At 45.8% G+C, this 20,728-nt stretch overlaps 1 protein-coding gene across 3 annotated transcripts in view; it reads right to left on the reverse strand.

The window, feature by feature from the left end:
• tns3.2 (tensin 3, tandem duplicate 2) overlaps window positions 1–20,728 on the reverse strand; it is a 37,031-nt gene that overhangs the window by 14,282 nt on the left and 2,021 nt on the right. For 2 of the 3 annotated variants that reach the window (XM_076154358.1, XM_076154357.1), the window contains exons 2-16: window positions 20,091–20,264; window positions 19,852–19,902; window positions 19,647–19,769; window positions 19,501–19,565; window positions 18,915–18,998; window positions 18,540–18,652; window positions 18,195–18,255; window positions 17,977–18,052; window positions 17,457–17,586; window positions 17,178–17,243; window positions 16,201–16,317; window positions 9,067–10,035; window positions 3,914–4,029; window positions 3,591–3,708; window positions 3,415–3,483 (exon numbers count right to left, since the gene is read on the reverse strand). In XM_076154358.1, coding sequence (XP_076010473.1) covers window positions 3,415–3,483; window positions 3,591–3,708; window positions 3,914–4,029; window positions 9,067–10,035; window positions 16,201–16,317; window positions 17,178–17,243; window positions 17,457–17,586; window positions 17,977–18,052; window positions 18,195–18,255; window positions 18,540–18,652; window positions 18,915–18,998; window positions 19,501–19,565; window positions 19,647–19,769; window positions 19,852–19,902; window positions 20,091–20,240 — 2,308 coding nt within the window. In that variant the 5' untranslated portion in view covers window positions 20,241–20,264. Of the gene's footprint in view, window positions 1–3,414; window positions 3,484–3,590; window positions 3,709–3,913; window positions 4,030–9,066; window positions 10,036–16,200; window positions 16,318–17,177; window positions 17,244–17,456; window positions 17,587–17,976; window positions 18,053–18,194; window positions 18,256–18,539; window positions 18,653–18,914; window positions 18,999–19,500; window positions 19,566–19,646; window positions 19,770–19,851; window positions 19,903–20,090; window positions 20,265–20,728 lie in introns of those variants that run through there. The other variant, XM_076154359.1, reaches the window with a different exon arrangement.

Raw genomic sequence — 20,728 nt, forward strand, 5'->3', positions numbered from 1 at the left:
AAAAGTTGTGGGTTGGTTACTTCAACTTCTCTCTGATATAAATCTACTTTTTGAAAGAAAAAAAAATAGATTTGAAATATCTTCAAACCCAGTGATTTTCACCTTGTTTCTAAAGAAAATAAGACTTCAGGGCACTCTCTCTCACACACACACACATGCCAAGTAACACTACAGCAGAATCCATCAACAACAAGCATGTGCACCCCTATACGTACCGAGAGAAGTCGTCATGGTGACACCCTCACAGAACTCTCCTGCACTTTGGATGGTCTTCTTCCCTTCCCGTTTCCTGTTTACCCCGAACTCTTTACCCCCCTCTCTCCCTCTCTCTCTCTCTCTCTCTCCCTCCCTCTCTCTCTCTCTCTCTCTCTCCCTGGGACGCTCTGCCTCCCGACTTGACTGAAACTGGCTAGCAGAGGTCCGCTGCTGAAAAAGCAATCGGAGCCCCCGACTGAATGAAGCTTTTCAGGAGTCCTGGTCCTGATCAGAGCGTCGGCATGCCCAACTCCTTCTGTCCCCAGATGGGAAAATAAACTGAAGCCGGTTGTTTCCGAGCTTGTTGTGCCACCGCTTAGCTCTGAATTGTATGGAGGGAGGGACAGAGGAGGAGGAGAAGTATTCCCCCCCCTTCATCCTTGTCTACATAAGCCCCCCTCCCCTCTTCCTCTCTCGCCGGCTGACCACTGAGCTTTGTTCCTGCTGGGCCACTGCGAGTGCTTTCTCCCAATCAAAATGGATTCCAGGGGAGTCAAAGGTTACATGTGGCCTTTTATGGCCAGAGAGGGAAGCAGGGGGGGGCGGTTGATCAAGAGTGTCTATGGCCTCTCTGTCAGGGCATGTGTCTCAAACTCCCACCATCTGCTCCCCACACACACACACACTGGGAGACACAGGCATGCAGACACAAAGTGACCACGTCTCCTGCCATGTGTCTCGTCTTAGCACATCATAAATTACACCATAAAGCTCTTAATTCAATTGTCTTCAGTTTACATTAGTTTCAATGGAAGCATGTGCTGCCTGCTTTAATTTAACCTCAGTGTCAAAGGAAGCGAGCTGCAGTGGACACGAGTCCATCTGTCAACGGCTGGTAATAGAGCTCAAATGTCTACAAACATTTGCCAGTGTAGTTTGTTTGTTTGTTTATCTGTATGATGAGGTCACGTGTTAATGCAATGATCAGAAGCCAACGTGATGGGATGTCAGTCATAGCTGTACAGGTCTAAATGCAAAGCTGAGACGCATTGTGGATTTCCCCGTTGTGGGACAAATACAGGATTATCTCTTATCATTCATTGATCAAGCCCCGCCCACCAGTTGCAAACTTAGCCCCGCCTCCTCTTCCTTCTCATTCATGAAGTTATTTGAGCAGTAGAAGAATGAAATTAGGCATTTAATGAATGGATGATGATGGTCCACAGGGCGCTGAGGAAGGCTGGACTCGCCCACTGAGGTCTGATCCAGGCCGCAATGGGATCGGATCTCAGCGTCCTGAATCAGGGGCTTGAACCCAACCTCGCCGTGCGATTCTTCTTCATATCCTTCCTCACAACAAATGATCTAAAGCTCCTCCTCCCACTCGCCGTAACATTCCCCTGCACTTTCTCCTGACCTTTGACCCCTGTGCTTCAGACAGTCAAGTGTTTGGCTGAGGGGACCATCTGCCCCTCCTGCACCACGACGCTGTTTATTTAGCTTTGGCCACAGAGGAAATGTTGTTACATAACTGCTCGGTGCTGCTGCGCCGACACACAGATACACACAGACACAAACAAATACACACAATGCACAAAACATATAATCTTGGGAATTTGTTTCCCACAGTTTGAATGATTTTTGCCTTTGAATCAGCAACTTCGTCTGCAGCACAGACAATCATGAAAATAATAATAATAATTATAGCAATGATGATAAATTCTTGATTTATTTCCTGATTTTCAGTTTGATTTTAGGATAGAATTCCAGAAATCAAAACTTAATCTAAATGTGCAGTTTTTTGTGTTAGAAATTCTACAAATGTCCAAATATGTATCCTAAAAACAACAGCAGCAACAACAAAGGAGACCTGATGAATTGTGGTAATAGCAGTAAATAAAGTGATTTATAGGGTCTGTGCTTCTATAAATGAACCTCAAACATCTGCTTGGCATCACAGCTCAAACTCTTAATAACAGCAGCACATAAAACATTCTGGGCTCCCTGAATGCTCCGTCCCCACACCCCCCCTGCACGATGGTGCTGCAGGGGTCAGTGTGAAGCCCCAGGGTCAAAATGCGATTACCAAAAAGACTGTAAACACAAAACAAAACATATTTAATTAGGGGATTTAGGGAGCTCTGTCTCCACAGCGCAGCTCTGTGTGGCAGCCTGATGTCTGCCTTCACGTGGGAAGCAGGAAATACTTGTCTGCCCCGAAAAAACAGCAGTGAGTCAAAGATGTTCAGTGGCCTTTGTTCATTCTTCTGTCCGTCCAGCTTAGAGGAGGATCAGCTGCTGTTTCTCGTCCATCAGCTCTCCCTCCATCCTGCCACCTGACAGACCTGTTTACCATAAACAGCGGACCTGAGGCCTTTAAAGGTGCTCGGCTCTGATTGTGGGTCAAACTGGGGGGTCAAATTAGAGGAACTGAGAGATTTGTAGTCAGACTTTACCTCCTTATCTTGATGGTCAAATCTGCACAATTGTTTTTAAATAATCTATTGAATCTATACGTATTTTGAGGTGAATTAACCCGACCAAAAACAACAGCAGGAGCGCGACACACACGTTTAAACACACGCTCAGGTCACAGGTTTGACATCTTTGCTGCAGTGCAGCTGTGTCACGTCCTCCTCCCTCCGGATGTCCCAGCTACATAACAGAAGCCCCTCCCCTCTCCTCCTGTCCCCTCCCAGAACAGGAAGTGAGTGGACATCCTGCCAGCAATGGTCTCTTCCTCTTTAACCGTCAACTGTTGTTAATAGACATTAGTGGACATCGAGCATCAGCTGATGTGGTTTAATTGTGTGGTGTAAAAAAACCACACACACAGCCGCAAACCCATACTGTACACAGCAATGGCAACAAAGTACAGGCCAGGTGTGTGTGTGTGTGTTCGTGTGGGTGTGTGTGGGAGAACATTCCAGCTTTCTGTTGAACCCTGTCTGACAGCAATCAGATCGACAGTGTTTGGGTTAAAGACTTCACTGCTCTTGCCAAACAAACACACGCGCACACACAAACACACGCGCGCGCACACACACACACACACACACACACACACACACACACACAGGATTATTGTTTTACTTTAAGTCATTCACTGATTTAGTCGGTCAGCATTTGTGGAGCTGAACTGCTAAATTGTTTTAAAAAGTTGCACTTCAGTGAAGTTGCTTTGTTGACAGATGTCCCAGTGTGTCCCAGTGTGTGTACCTTGTGTCCAGCTGTGTTGATCCCATTGTGTTCCACTGCTGAGCTGGGAAAACTCTGAGAAACCTTTCACTGGGAAGAGAAGGAACACAGGACTGATAAGACTCCAAACACACACACATTCAAACACACACAAACACACCACGCTAATGTGTGTGTGCTGACGCCGCCAGTCTTACCGTAGGGTGTTGGAGGAGATACTGGGAAGGCTGGAGTGGGTGGGACAAGGTCAGAAGTGTCCATCAGAGGGGTCTGTCCTCTGAAGTTCACACTGTTGGATTTGTGCAGATGACCGCGCTTCAAAAAACAAAGAGGGTGGAGGAGAATGAACAATGACATTTCATTTTTTGAATTGAATGAGGTCATACACACAGAGCGTTAGGAGTTACAAACACACACCCCGAGGACATCAGTCATATGATCTGTGTGTTGCTGCAAAGAGATAGCTGGGAGAAGGGGCAACAGGGAGCTTTTTTTTTGTTGTTGTTGTTGTTGTTGTTACCTGTGAAGGTGAGGGGGTGGGGCTATAGGAGCTCTTAGCCCCTCCCCCTTTCCACCCCGGGCTTTGCAGACAGGGGTAGTCCGTCACGTCGCTGACCTGCCCGTGCTTCTTCCAACCTGCAGGGGCAGAGGAGACAAGAGAGAGAGCAAAGGCTGATGGGAAATGATGTGGGAGGCAGATAGGAAACACCAGACTTAGACAAAGACGGCGAGTCTGATCTGTAATGTGAGTCGCTCACGTGTTCCTCTGCTACAGAGCCACAGAGGAAAAGTACTCAAGTACTTTTACAAATGTATGGAAAGAGTGAGGAGTACTGGAGTAAACGTGAGGAAGTAGTCATGAACCTGTGAACACTCAATGTTGTGACTCCACTCTGCAGTTAAGCTGATGACAGTGATTGTTGTTCGACCTGTTTGTAGGCAACTCCAGTGTGTGTGTGTGTGTGTGTGTGTGTGTGTGCTATCATCAGAGCCTGTGACTAAGCACACTGCACTGTGACCAGATGGTGGAATATCATGGGGTTCGTCGGAAAAACATCTGTTGGAACAATCACCCGTCTCTTTAGAGATGTGTGTGTGTGTGTGTGTGTGTGTGTGTGTGTGTGTGTGTGTGTGTGTGTGTGTGTGTGTGTGTGTTTTCGGCTGCTGGGCCTCATCCCATACACACTCAAACTCTCAGACTTCTACAAAACTTTACACACATCCACACCTCCACACACACACACACACACACCCATATCGCTGGTGCAGTGTTCTGATTTCTTTAACAGGAACATGCAGTACTCAGTTCGTCCATCGGGGTTACAGCTGGGTTCTGATTGGTCCGTTCCCTCTTACACACTCTGGGCTCGCACACACGGTGCTCAGGTTTCACTTATGTCAGATTATGTGAAATATCTATGAAGGACGTGGAAACCTGCTTCATATGTCCCCTTAAAACGCAAATACAAGGTCTTGTCTTTGTCGAAAATGATGGACGCTTTGTTGGTTGTGGTACGCTACATCCATGCTAACCTGCAGGTTAGCCCCAGACTGACCAATGGGAGGCACCGGTGCAACAACTGGAACCGCTGGATCCCTCTGTCTGAGCAAACTGGAGGTGATCTCGTGCGGCTGAGTCCGTTCCATTCCGCTGCCACGTCGGATGTACGGTGTCCCGCCAAAATAAAGGTCTCAGTTCAAATCCAATTCTAAGAACTGCTTCATAATTGACGTCAGCTGGTCCCTGACAGAGCGTGAAGCAGGTAAGCACGCATGTTCAGGGACTCTTTTATCTCAGCTGTCTGCATCAAGCGTCACGACATCGTAAGACATTTTCATCTTTTCTTCTTTGATAGTTACGGGAAGAAAACGCCATTTTTGAGGCATCATTTCCTGTCAGCTCTGTCTTCCTGTCGCATGAAGCAGATGAAACTTTAGTTTGAGGGCTTTGTGTTGCACATGAAAGACAAATTCAATGAAAGCTAAAATCAAAACGACTTCAGGCTCCTGAGGGTTTTGGGTAAATGTTGCGACTTTTACTGTGTTCATTGTTTGGCCGTCACATGAAAGCAGATCGGGCCCAGCTGACGGCAACACAGACAGGAGACCTTAGACGATACGCAGCCCAGAGGATGAGCCGAGTTGTGTCTGGCTTCAAAGGCATTCCTGATCGCTTACATAAGCCCGCCTCAAAACATCACCTTGGAAAACACAACCTACACACACACACACGCACACACACAGCGTTGGGAGTTACAAACACACCCCGAGGACGTCCACACTGTAGAGAAGAGCTACTCCTAAGTGAGTCCTGACAGTATGAAGGCAGAGAAGGGTAGATTGATAAGTCCTGAGCCTAGGTGACGATGGATTGAGTCAAACACAAGCTGATGTCGCCATTGATTATTGCAATTCGTGCCAAGATTAAGCAAAAATTGTTTCCGCTGACTCAAGAGATGATGACAGACGAGCACATATAGAAACAAAATTGAGCCCGTTTAAATAAACAAAGTTTTGACGGCCGAGCTCTGAACAACAAGCATGTGATGTTCAGTCAAGCTTTGTGAAGGACATCAAACGCATGAATGAAACCAAATCATTTAACCAGGGACTTAAAATTTAACTAGTGTTTCCTGTGTCTGTGCTGCTGTGTTGTTATTACTGTTTTGTCTTGTTAAAATTGCCGCGACCAAATCTCCTTCTGGAAATGATTTGCGAACTGAACCGATCCACTTCTGGAACAAATCTGTGAGCTTCAGCAGAGTTTTGATTCACTGTTGCCTGTTTAATCAACAGATCCACATGGAGACGTGTGTGTGCTTAGGTTTATGGGCTTCAAAACGTTAATACAAGACACATTTTCAATGTATTTAGCTACGTTTTTGAACATATATTACATTTTACTTCACTCCAAAACAGATTTTTGTAGTTTACAGATTAATTTATAGTGGAAACAGACAGAAATCATTCTTCATTAAGAAAATAAGACGATGACAAATCAATTAGAGGCTAAAATAACTGGAATAAGTGGAGTCGTTGTTGTTTTAGCAGCATTCACTCCCTCCACCCCATCCCCCCGAACCCCAACACACACATTCCGACCTACATAAATCCACACACACACACGCCCCATTTCCTGTGTCAAAATTCCATGATTTGAAGAGTAAAGCTGCAGACCTTTCACTGACCCAACGGCGTACAAAAACACAAGGTTAGAGGTCAACTGTCAGCACTAACGCAACATAACCCCTCCTGACACACGGCTGCAGCTCCCCCAGATGGACATGATTCAAGACCCACGAGGCCGCCCTGACCGCTTGGAGCTCCCACGTGAGCCACCGGCCGAGGTTGGCTTTGATGGAGCAGCTGCTCTGCATGCTGGGAGCTGGGAAGTGACGGCATTACTCATCCACCTATGACCCCAGAGTCCTTCAGCAGAAAATGAATCGGGGACGAAGGTCAGCGCAGAAATGTGCCTCCTCTTGCGGGGTCTTTCCCCCCGGACACGACGGAGCGTAAATCTGTCATCTGTGCCGTCAGGGCGGGAATGAAATAAGGCATGGACAGAAAGCAGGCGAGAGCGAGCCACGCCCGCGGTCAAGTGCTGCTGCATGCTGATATCTATGTTTTTAGGGATGATTTGGAAAAACTAATTTAAATACTGTGTGTATGGAGGCTGACGGACGTATAAGGATGACAGCAAGAGGCCTTTGACCCTGAACCCTCTGTATGTTGTCATGGATCTCTAACCGATAGTAACTATGACCTTTGACCCTGAACCCTCTGTATGTTGTCATGGATCTCTATACTATAGTAACTTCCGGGTGTCTTCTCTCATCAGTCTGCAGCTCGTGTGATGTCGCCCCATGACGTGAAGTAGCTGACATAATCTTGTGCAGATAAACATACAGGGCCTCTTGGTGACAAATAGTAGAAGAAGAAGATAGATGTGACTTAGCCTCATTATGTCATAAACCAGTTCTAGTTTAAAATGAACTTCTAAGATGACATTTTGGTGAAGAGTGTGAGCGACACTACAGCACTGAGTCTTCAGTCTGGACTTTTGTAACAATGACACAATGTGTGTGTGTGTGTGTGTGTGTGTGGGTGTGTGTGTGTGTGTGTTTGTGATTCCTTGACAATAGCAGGAAGTTCCCTGCAAAGCCAGAACTGCTTTGATTTAAAGACACAGAGAGTCGTACATCCTGTCAGCACCAGCGAGGACGCACAGGACTCTGGTTTGAGTTACTCTCAGAGGAAGAAGACAGTGTGTGCTGGACACTATCAAACTGTCAAACTGTCAGAACTTTAGGTTGATGCCTGTAGAGATAGATCCAAACAGTCCAACCCACAGGTCCCACAGGTCCTTCAAGACTCGTCCAGAGGAGAAACAAAGCATCTTAGAGGATCAGTGCGTTTCATTCTTATTGAAGCAAAGATTTCATGTCCTCTTTAAAGTGTTCATACGGTCATGTTTAGGATCACATAACCTCACGTTGAGCTTCAGTCTGCCCGTTTTCATTATGTAACATTTCTCTCCTCTGTGTGTTTACATTCAAACACACTGATGTTCTGATTTCACTCTGCTTACACAGCACAGCAAGAACATCTAGGAACGTCCCCACACCTTTAGCAAACACACACACACACACCTTCTGTATGTGTACGAGTGTATGAAGTACACTTTGGGTGAATAAAAGTAGCAATACATGTTGGGAAAAATACTCAAAAATAAATGTTCAAACTAAATGTTCCAATTTGTATCTAAGTGAAAGAGGGAATAACAGAACGCAGAGTAACTAGAGGAGTAACTGCAGTTAGGATACATGTAGAGGGTGAAACGTACAGTATTAGCACAGTGGAGTTCACTGTTTCCCTCTGAGAGGAACCTTGTAATGTCTGCCAAAATGGAAATACTAGTGAAGTACTCAAGAAACAAACATTTACAGTACTTGAGTTCATTTCCACCCCTCTCATCGTGCATCTTAAGGGTTCGTCTGTGTGTGTGTGTGTGTGTGTGTGTGTGTGTGTGTGTGTGTATTTGTGGCCTCTTGGTTCAGGCGGATGTTCCGTGGTTGTGGTGTAACAGTCGATCGTTGTGTTTAACACTCAGATCCTCTTTGTCGTGTCACTGTACTGTGTTTCACTTCATATAGTAGTGCAAGGTGGTAGTACCTTGCAGGGGGGGTGGTGAAGCCACTGACCAACTTCTCCTGCTCAAGTCTGTGTTTATGTCCCTCACCGTGAAGAAACGTGCACTGACTCACGTACACAGACAGAGAGAGAGAGAGAGAGAGAGAGAGAGAGACAGAGAGAGACCCTTGTGTGTCGAGTCTTGTCGAGTCTCTTATGTGTAAATGGGATTATAAATGGACTTTATAGCTCATGTAAACATTTTGGTTCTGTCTAAGATGGATCAGTGTGTGTGCATGTACACAGAGCTCACGTGTGTATTTTGTGTGTGTGTGTGTTTGTATGCTTCCTCTTGCTCATTGACCCCTGTGAAGGCCTATGACCCCGTCATGACCCTGCACAGGTGTACAGAGTGGATGTATGGATGGAAGTGAAGCTGTAATACTAATTGACGTTTCCTGTGTTAGTACTCTGAATACAGGGCAGTAGTCTCCACTGTGGTGTTAGTACATCTATAGTCGTGCTCTGTCTTGGTCTCACCTGACAGGTGGTCTCGTCCCTTGTGGCTCAGGCCGTTGCTGTGCAGGGAGGCGGAGCGGGACAGGGGGGCACAACGGGTGGGAACGGGGATGAAGGTGGGGTCCAGGTCCAGAATCAGCTGGTTCAGCTGCTCTATGGACTCGTCCAGCTCCTCGTCTTGGCACGCCGTCTCCGACAAAGACGATAGTGTGGACTGTGTGGATTGTGTAATGTCTGTGTTGTGTGTCCCAGCCTCAGTTGTCAAGCCTCTCTCCACTGCATCCTTGCTGCTGATTCCTCTGGGCGGTGTTTGAGGAGCTACCAGGGGACCGGGTTTGCTCTCCTCCCCATCCACAGAGAGGTAACCTGAGTGTGTTGTGCGTGTTGTGCGTGATGTGCGTGTTGTGTGTGTTGTATGTGTTGTGATGTCCGCCATCTGCTGCTGTTGAATCCAGGAGTGTGTGGCGTACTGGCTTTGGACCGACCGCTGAACCTCTGGCAGGTTTTCAGAGGACAGTGAGCAAATGCTGCTGGAGTTCAGCATTTCTAAGACTGAAAGGGACACCTCATTATGTACTTCCTCCTCGTCGTCCAAAATATCCGTCTCCCTTTCGCTGGACAAAGTCAATCCATTGACAGCATGTCCCAGGCCGCGCTGGTCTCCAGCTATGTCCCCCTCCCCTCCACCGGAGTTGGGATGGTCGGTCATGACCTCCAGAGGAGGCCGGGCCGGCTCCGGGTCCAGCCCAGAGACGAGCTCCCTGGCCTGGGCGCAGCCGTCCCGCTCGGCCCCTGTGCTGAGCGTTTTGGAAGCGGTGGCTCGGCCCTGCGAGGTGACTGACAGGCCCGAGTCGCTGCTGGCAGAGGGGGCGCGGTCACTGCAGGTGGGGCTGCTAGGGGTCGGCCAGAACGAAGCGCCTTCCTCAACGCTCCTCTTATTCACTTTGGCATACACGGGGCCAAACCCAGGGTCAAGGGCTCGAGGCAGGCCTGTGGAAAAGACACAGAATATGAATATATATAATTCATATCAGAGGTGTGTCGCTATGGTTACATTAACTATCCTAAGGCAAATATGTGATGAAGATGAACAAGTTTCCTCCATTTGCTGCAGGTACATGATGCTTAATAACGTGTGCAGATGAATCTTATTCCCACGATCAGTATAGTTACGTGCAGTTTCACTTTGATTGTACTGCAATGAAGGCAATAAATGTCGCAATATGCGGTTCCAATGAAAGTATAGATAGATAGACTTTTATTGATCCCAACCTGGAAAATTCCAGCACTTATCTGGAGTAACGACTGAGCTGATTTTCTCAACGTGCCCGAGTTTAACCCCACACCCACACATGCAGGTAGGTACAGTGAGTTGTGGCTGCCCGTGGCTGATATGTGATCTATACCCACACGGCTACAGCGTGTGATTCACTGTGACACGCAGACACACAAACACACCACCTGCTGCACCCCAGACACACTCCGCATACAGAGCACAGAGCGCCATTGTGTGGAGCTGGTGGATGCATTTGTGTTTGTGTGTGTCTTGCGGTGGCGACTTCTATAAAATTAGTAATACCACAATGGAAAAAAACTCAATTACAGGTAGAATTCCTGCCTTTAACTTACTTCATAAACAAGCAGAGACAGTAAAAGGAAGAATGTTATGTCAGCCAGTTCAACTATTGCTGCATCATCTCATACGTGTTACAAATTTAAGTCACACCCTCACATCCAGCTTATGTAATACAACTTCCTCCTTTACGTGTATGAGGTCAAACATGAAGGACTGGCAACATAAGAGACAATGATGGAACAGTGTTAAGCTTAAAAAAGGAACTTATCCTTTACATAGTTTTGTAAATGAGGAGTTAATTTGCAAAAACAGATAATTACCTATTTTAGGATTTTTAGAGGGTTAAAAATGCACAGGAAAAATAACAACATTTTATTTTTTACCATCACCTTCAACCTCCTCTAGTACTTTAGTTACTTTCTGGCTCTGGTGTCACAATAGGGCAGGAACGTGTCTGTCATTGAGCTCTACCTGGGGCCGGACAGAGCTGATCACAGGGCCACGTGCAGGCACACACACACACGTACACACACAGAATTAAACTTTAACTGACTCCCTGTTCCTGCTGTGGTTACAAACTTGGGAAACATCTTGACTAGACAGAAATTATAACTACAGGCTGACGATAAGAAGATAAGAAGGTTTTATATCAACGCTCACACAGCACAGTGACTGAAACAACATACACACACACACACACACTCACAGTACAAACCACTGCTGAGCACGTCCTCTTCAGTTGAAAGGCAATAAAACTCAAATACCAGACATGCATGAAAACCTCACAGCTGGTCTAATCGCACACACACACACACACACACACACACACACACACACACAAACACACACAAACACTGATAAACACACCATGTCACTTAAAAATTGCAAACTTTAACTTAACACACACACAATATGTTATTCCTCAGTTCTTCTCATCACTAAAAAGACATCAAATCACAAACACAGACAGACTTACGTGGACGGCGTGAGAGAGCAGCAGCTTATTAGAGCAACTTACTAGAGCGGCAGTCAGGAGCGAATAACTTTCACTGCGCAGGAGTAACCGGATGAAGCCTCCCGTGTATGAAGTCCCAACGGAGTCCAGCAGAGGAAAAGCGAAACAGATGACAGGAGAGGAGGAAGAGCGAGGGGCAGGGACGAGGACAGGACGAGGATAGGATAGGACAGGACAGGACAGGACAGGACGCAAAGGATGAGGACGAAAACAGATGGAAGGGAAGAGGGAAAAAGGAGAGAATGGAGGAGGATAAAATAGAGGCAGAGCAGTTTGTTTGAGAGGTCTCCTCTTCCTCTGCTGCTCCCTCCGTCTCAGCAAAGACAAGCAAGGGAAATTCCTCTCTTAAGGTGCTAATAGCCCCCCAGTGTCCTCCCTCTCTCTCTCTCTGTGTCTTATGTGTGTGTCTCTCTCTCTCTCTCTCTCTCTCTCTCTCTCTCTCTCTGTATCACTCCTGCTCTCCACTGAATCTCCGCCTTTGCTGCCGTTTTGAAATGTTGCCCCCTCGTCCCCTCCTTTCCTTCCCTTCCCTTCCTTTCCTCTCCTCCCCCCTGCATCCTGCCCGCAGCTCTCCAGGTAACTCTGGGTGCAGTCAGTGCACTCGTGCATTCTTAGTGCATGAGGGAGGCACTGACGGGTGGATCATTCACCAGCCAGCAGGCATGCAGGCACGACACACACACAAACAAAGACACACACACATGCACACACTCACACACACATGCTCGCACTCACATGCAGGTTTAAGGAGTTTGTGCAAAAACACATAATGCACATTGAGAGGAAAGAAAGGCACCAGGACCTTGAGGCATCCAAATATGGAGCGGGGAATGTAAACATGGGGGCGGGCCCTGGACAGACGCGTGTGTGTGTGTGTGTGTGTGAAGGGGGGATGGGGGCATGAGAAGGGGTGGAGGGGAAATAGACAGACAAGCAGCAATCTGCAACTTGAACCTGAAGGCGACACGCACACACACACACACACACACACACACACACACACACACACACACAGAAGCTGACGGGTTGATCTGCACTATGACTGAATAAGTTGCTGTGTGCCGTTATGAGAGTTTAATGTCAATATTGCCGTTAATTCACATTTCGTACATCGTGACCTCGGTGTGTTAGCTTCTGTCCGACCCAGACTGGCTTTGAGATGCAGGGCCACTCCGTCTAGATTAACATTAACCTCATAAACTTGAAAAAACACAACCCCATAGGATAGGAACACAAAATGCTTCACTTATTACATTTTTTCACCAAAATCCCTGAAAGAACTTTATAATACTGCGGTCATGATGTTGCTGCTGCACATTGTGGTGATCCTTTCGTTTTTCTGTTGTTTGGTAAAGAAGAGAACAACAGAGGTGAAGGAGGTCATAACTAGACAGAGAGTTTACACCTCCACCAAGGCTGAACAAGACAAAACTGGTCTTTTCTCTCATAATATGCTTGATTAATTCTTCCTGTACTTTTCCAAATATGACAAAGTCCTGAGCTTGAATCTGTCCAGCCTCAAGTCACGAGGGGACAGTGGAGGACCCGTATGACAGCAGAATAAGGAGGTGAATCTTTCTATGCTTGGCTCACAACTTATCAATCAACCACAATCCATCCATCCAAATCTCTAGTGAGTGTTTTGCGTGCTTGGTAGTGTTGTGAGTGTGGAGCAGAGTGCAGAGTGGAGAGCCTGGAGTGGGTCGAGGGTCTGAAGCAGAACCACCTGTGGCTGAAAACAACTTTTTTTTCTGTTACTGGCTGACTCCCTCATTCCGCTCGTGTGCATGCGTGTGTGTCGGCGGTTAACGTAATGGCCATGTATGTGTGTGAGTGTATGTGTGTGTTTGTGTGTTGCATTCATGTGGTATGTGTCGCAAGTGTCGCAGTTAGAGCTGGACTGATACTGGAGATTTAAAGCAGATACTGGCTTTCAACCCTGTAAGTCAGTTTACGAGTCCTTTCGAGAATCTATATTTTAAATTCTTTAAATTCTTTGTTGTTATGACACTTTTTTCTCTTTTTTGAAATAATTTGTTTTTAATTTTTCTTGTGTTTCTTTCTACAGCGATTATTCAATAAGATTGTATTCAAGAATTGAGTATTTCTTCATCAAAACATTTCTATAAGAATCAAGAATTTTGTGGAAAGAAGTATAAAAAAAAGTATATAAAACGTCAAAAGTCTATGGACGCTTGCTGCCTCTATATCTCTCTTCTTACACACAGTAGCATCCGGGCCATAAGCACTATCAGCTGGTTATATCGGCCTGCTGGTATATCAGGCTTCAGTCGGCATGTGTGTGTCCGACAGTGTGTCTGCACGCTGCGTGTGTGTGTGTGTGTGTGTGTGTGTGTGTGTGTGTGTGTGTGTGTGTGTGTGTGTGTGTGTGTGTGTGTGTGTGTGTGTGTGTGTGTGTGTGTGTGTGTGTGTGTGTGTGTGTGTGTGTGTGTGTGTGTGTGTGTGTTACATGCCACTTTTCCGTATTTCATCCTCAACCATCGGTCTGTATAATTACATGGCTGGCTGGAGCAGATTTAGCAACAGCATAAAACAGCTGGAACCGAGGTCTCAACCAGCAGTTACGGTGATTGTTGGAGCTGTCTGGGTGTGTGTTTTCGTGTTTCTCTTTGTGCATACAGTTATTCTAGCTCAATGGAAACTCTTGGAAAAAAAAGCAGCCGCCTGTAAACACACGGCCCTGCCCGGCCTGCTGTCTGGATGATGGCAGTCACGCCCACTCACACGGGCAACAAAGAGCCCTTTGTGACCACAACAGTTGTAAGCTGTCACACTGATGACCAGAGTTTTACCGCACAGCACTGACCACAGCGGAGCCCAGAGTCCACAGGGACGCTCTCAGCATCTGCACCAGCACCCAAAGAAGCGTTTAACATCGGGATAATGAGCATTTCTGCCAATGTAAGTAAGAGAAAGACTGAACAGAGCCAGGCTGGTATGGGTAGTAGGTTTGCGTTACCACATTCTGATGGGAAATGCTTAAGAATGGTTTATACGCGGTGACTAATAAACCTAAATACTAAACCTGACTAAACCTTATTACTGGGTAATAAATCACGTATTTGTGTTTTATAGATCGCAGTTATCAATTAACAAGAGGAGGAGTGACTTTGATAGTCTGGGACCTGGAAGTGATTTTCTCTGAGTGTTAGCGGAGCAGCTGCTGCAGCACCTTGGAGACTTGGACATGAAACTCTCCTGGTTCCTACAAACAATGAGACGCTGTGCTGAAATAAATCTACTTCATTCACAAAAGGCAAACATACAAGCTAGAAAAGTACAATGTGAATTCAATGCCAAAACAAAGGAGGAGCCAGGATTTTTACAACCAAAATTAATGAATGGCTGATTATCAGTCAGTCATATCAATCTGTATTAATTGATTATTGGCCAGTAGCAGGCAGACAATTCTCTCTTATCGTCTATGTTAGGGTTGTTTTGGCTCATGTGTGTGTTTGCCCACACGTCCAGCAGACTCACAGCAACATTAACAACCCACTGGAAGCATTGACATCTATAGAAATGTGCCCAGTGTTACAAATGTTGAGGCAGTAGCTCAGTGGGTAGAGCTTCCGCTTGGGAACTGGAGGGTCGCCGGTTCGAGTCCCTGCCAAGGTGCCCCTGAGCAAGGCACCGAACCCTCAATTGTCCCTCTGCGTAGGGTGGTAATGTAATGTAACTCGCTTTGGATAAAAGCGTCTGCCAAATGCTCGTAATGTAATGTAAATACACTGGCCCTGCACTGAAGTGGGGGCTTCATTCTGATTGGCTCTTCATCTCCGCAACATGTTAATTTACCAATTCACACACTTGGATGGACACACCCAAGAAGAGATGTTTGGCCAACATTGATTTCCCAAAAGCTTGAAGTTTGACACCAATGTTAGACAGTAAGAGAGTTAGACAAATCCTGAACTGCCCTGAAAGCTTCATATTGGTTGATCCTGTACTTCTGCACCATGTTGATATCATGATGATATCACCATGTTGTAACACACCTGGTGAGACACACTGTCAAGGTACAAGGTTAATGGTTTCCCTGACGTGGCCGTTGCCAGTTCAGACTCCATGCAGCTCTGATACAATTCCAGGTAACCTTAAAGAGACAATAGCTAAAAATGCCTCTTTTCACTCAGTGTGCACAGTGGCTCAGCAACAGGAGAATAGATATGGATAAATATTTTCATCTTTTAATATTAAAAGCAAAACTTTCAGGTTGAATATATGTTTTCAAAACCATAAACAAAGCTATTGGCCTTTATAAACTAGGTCTTATTTGAGACTGTTTCTCAAATAAGACTCGAATAAGCTCACTTCTTGCCACAGACGCAGTGAAACTCCAGACCACTGTGAGCCATACAGACACGTTTATTTAGAGGACAGAACATGCAGCTTACTCAAACATATAGATTACCTGTGAAATCCTGCCTAAGAACAGAGCCAAAGAGATCACAGGGATAAAAGAAGAAGAAGAGAAGAAGAAACATTAAAAAGATGGGTGAGGAACCACTTGAACAGAAGAGAATCCCATGCAGCAGCTTACCTGCTTCCAGAGGAGGTGAGCGTCGATATGGAATCGAAAATGAATCTCGTCTGACTAAAGGCTCCAAGGTGTCGTAATCCACCGTCACTGTGCGTCCGTTGTGCCACAGCTCTCTGCCTGCACACACACACACACACACACACACAGGCAGCCTCAGTCAGGAGTCATTAGTCAACAACAAGTCACACACACACACACACACACACACACCAGGGTATGAACACACAACATAACATCAGCTGACTCCACACACCCCAAGATCTTATTTCAAATTTGATTTAAAGAATAATGAGAACATTAATTTTAGTTATGCTGCAAAGTCTTGGATGGGCGTTTCCTGTTTATCCATATGTGTATGTGCGTGTGTGTGTGTGTGTGTGTGTGTGTGTGTGTGTGTGGTTGTATGTTTTCCTGTGCACAGTATCTAAAATCTAAATTCTTGTGAGATGTGTTTGTGTGATAAGCTACTTTATTGCTTCCTGTTGAGAGACGGAGATTGTGTATGCTTGTGTTACATATGTGTGTGTGTGTGTGTGTGTGTGTGTGTGTGTGTGTGTACCATGCCAGTTTAGCTGTTTCATTGACATGCAGACTGCCTGGTGCACAAAGCCACTACTGCTCTGCAATACCGCCCCCACCTGGCTAACTTCAGGGGGGCAAGTCACCGTACACACAAGTTAAATTACACAAAAAGTGCAAGTTTTCTAATAAATATATCTATTACTTTCCAGATTAAATGAAATCGGCCGGCACTTTATGAGACACACCTGTATAATCCAACATAACCTTGACTACACATCTACCTTTGTACATGAACTGTTTTCACTCAGTGTGCATCCCTGTTGTGAGCTAGCGTGTTACTTGCATAATGGAGCATTGCAACGTCTCCAGATAGAGCCCGGCATCAAAAAGAAGAAGATGGTCCTCTTTAAGATCTTTAAAAGGGTATTTTTGAGGAAGAGGAAATGATAAACTACCTGATATCTTCTCTGGACCGTCAGAAAGCATCAGCTGAACTTTTCCATCTTCTGGGAATCTGTGGTCTGGAATATGAACAGCAGTCAGACGGCCGGTAAGTAGACTTGGCACACAGTTTATCTTTGTGTACTTCACACCTGCTGATATGCCTGCCCGTGTTTGCCCTGGAAGGTCATATTTACAAAGGGTGGAGGGGCTAGAGAGGAAGACTGATTGATGATTCTAGGGAATGAAAGCGGCTGATAGGAGTGAAGTCTGCCTGTTATAGATACTGTCACCTTCATTGGCACAGTCCAGGTCCACTTTGGAGAAGGTCGGCGAGTGTCCCTGGATGATGCCCGTGTGAAACTGGAGACGGAAGATGACCTGCCGGCTGCCTGCCCGGCTGTTTTTATCATAACACACCACCTGCAGCCAGACCAAACACACACACACACACACACACACACACACTCGTACGTCTTATTCAATGAGATTGTGATATAGTTACAGAGATAACAAAGCCAAAGAATAAAGGAAAATTATCACCTGTGTTTATGCGGCAGAAAGGCACAGAGCAAACAAAGGCAGAGTGTGTCACATTTAACGTGAAATGTGCTTCACCTGCACACTCCAAACTTAACTTCATATGTTGCTTTAAGGGCTCTATGATGTTCGCCAATGCCGTTTTACAGTTTCCTTGCCATTCTGACTCACATACATTAAGATGCAACGCTCCTCTATTTCGTGGAAAGATGAACGACACGACCAAACTGCAACAAGCTGAGTCAGAATATGACGTACGGACTCTTAACTCACCATGATGTCGTCTTTAAGCAGCTGAGCCGGCTGGAGGACAAAGTAGAGGCCGTTTGTGTGACCTGCGTGCACGTGGCTGTGACGGACACAAACACACATTATCTGCCACGCTTAGAGGAGAATGGAGGAGGAACATCAAATCTGTACTTGGGTATACAATCCTCATTAAGCACACATGTCTGAGAGCTTTACTGTGTAATACAAGATGTTCCTCTTACTAGACTGCTGATGTGCAAACAGTTTGTAGCCTCTGATAGACTTTCAGGAACAGGCAGCATCCTGAAACAAAAGGTTAAGTGACCAAAAGATCGATCAAAATGATTGATTAGTAACATCTCAGTATAATACAGACACTGAATATTGAAAGTACAATACAGACAAAGTCATTCTTGTGTCTAATAATGTGATATTAAAGCCTACTTGTATGTGATTATTGAAATTCAACATTCAAGATTCTGTTGATCATTCGTATAGTCAATGTCAAGTAAGTCAAATATATTTCATTGACCTTTGGACTGTAATACTGTTGAATTTGACAAAAGTAGTGGCGTAAGTCTGCTTACCCCCGTCTGGTCGTGTTCTGGGAAGGCCGTGAAGAACAACGCAGAGGAGGAAGCAAGGAGAGGGACTCATCCTCATTCCCCCCCGCAGCACAGCACCCAGCATCCACACGTACCTGCACAACACCAGCAAGGCATCAGATCAGTCTATATAATGTATCTAGAGTAAAAGTATTCAGTCAGAGGGAAGCTGAGTTTAGTTTAGTACCAAGAGGAGAGAAACCTCTTATCTCCAGTTTGGGGGATTTCAGATAAAATGAGGAGGAAGGAGGAGGCAAAGATCGAAGGAAGGAAGGACACGGAGGAGGAAAGAAACAGGGAAGAAAGAAGTGAAGACAAAACAAAAAAGCGGAAGCAGGGTTGACCTTTGACCCTTACTGTTTCTGTGAGGGTGTCATGACCGGCAACAGTTTGTCCGTGTAGAACCTCCTCATGGCGAAGAGGTCAAGAGAAACGTCTGCACTGAGGCACACACACACACACACACACACACACACACACATTCTGTTTTGTGTCTTTTAAAGGCCCCCGGCGGCACATTAAGAGTTAATACATTCACATGTTTCCAACGGCAACCGGCTCCTGCCCCGAGATCAAACAAGTTCAAAGTCTCTCCAGAGGGACGTGCTGCCCTTTGTCTCGCGGACAGACAGTAAAGCAGCCTCCATTGTTCCCCTGCTGCTCTGTCAGCACTGCAGGGTGTCAAACTGTCTTTGACTCCTTATGTCACTAAGAACATAACATGAAGTATGACAGAGGAGCAAAGCAGTGATCAAAACTCACACATTTTGTCGGGACGCTGGGTTCCTTTCACCGTTTATTTACACTTAACTCTTTAAGTAAATATTGAAATACAGGACTTATCATTGTATTGCAGTATTTTCCTGGTACTGTTCCAGTTGAAGCTGATATAAATACTTCTTCCTCTTTAGGCCCAGTTTAGCTCCGTGTGACGTGTCATTACCTGGCTGATGTGTTGTTTCGGTGGATGTAAGAAGCCACCAGAACTCCGACACGGCCTTGACCTCCCTGTTGAAGACGTCCAGAGAATCAGTCCATATAGAACACAAACACAGGACAGGTGAGGAGAGTGAGAGAGGCCACGTTTACCCTGCAGTGGAGCACCAGGACGTGTTTGGGGTGTTTCTGGAGCCAGTTCTCCATGGTGGCACACACGCTTAGAACCTGATCCAGGTTTGGAGCCAGCAGATCCACCCAGCCCGTGTCCATAATCTGACGGGCAAAAGTCACAAACGTCATGGATGTGAAGTAGCTTTTCACCTCTCGGGAAGGTCAGAAAGGTCAATGGCTTCACCTTGTGGTTCATCTGAGTGAGGGAGTCGTTCTTCTCTGAGAGGTTGATGAGCTGAAGAAGAAAGGATCGATTCAGAAGCGAGTAGATTGAAGAAACAATCACAATATTCTGTTGTTTTCACTTGCTGACTAGTGCCTGACATCAGCTATGATTGGGTTCATCTTTAAGGATAATATGAGTATAGAGGGTCATGATGAGGCAGAGAAGGTCGTGACCTCTCATGTTCTTAATGGTCTCACCAGGTAGTTGTGTGAGTGCTTTGACTGCAGCATGAGGACGATGTCACGCAGGCTCTGCAGGTAGATCTGCTCCGGACACACAGCAGGACAGGATATGGTGATGATGCGCTCAGTGATGTAGGTCAGATCCATTCTCTGCACTCCCTCCATGACAGATTTCAGTCACATGAGCTTCTAGAAAGTGAAATACAGATCGTGGGTGTAACCCTATGTGGAAGTATGACTGTTTTGTTAAGGAAGTGAGCGTTTTCACTACAAGTCAGCAGATACTTATAGAACATTCATTATCAGTTTTGTGCTTCATCAGCTGAACGTTTACCCCACATAGCCACATTTGAGAGTAAATAAAGTTGGAATGATCAATAATAAACCTAATTTTCCTGGATGTGAGCGTGAATAAATTTACAGTTAAGGCTGAAAAATGAGGAAGTGACCGGAAAGCTTCGTCATCAGTAAAACCCCATCTGAGTCATGTGACCTAATGATCCAGAGGGGGACGCTGCCTGAACTGCAAACCTTCACTCTTTGGGCTCGATCAATCACAATACAGTGATGTGATGAATCATTATCTTATATTCTTTTAAATTAATTCATCATTCATTTTCTACATTGTTTATGGGTAGAATGTTTTGGGAATC

The sequence above is a fragment of the Genypterus blacodes genome, unplaced genomic scaffold, assembly GCF_046128005.1.
Source record: "Genypterus blacodes isolate CSIRO-AG114 ecotype Tasmania unplaced genomic scaffold, CSIRO-AGI_Gbla_v1 ptg000062l_1, whole genome shotgun sequence".
NCBI classification, from domain to species: domain Eukaryota; kingdom Metazoa; phylum Chordata; class Actinopteri; order Ophidiiformes; family Ophidiidae; genus Genypterus; species Genypterus blacodes.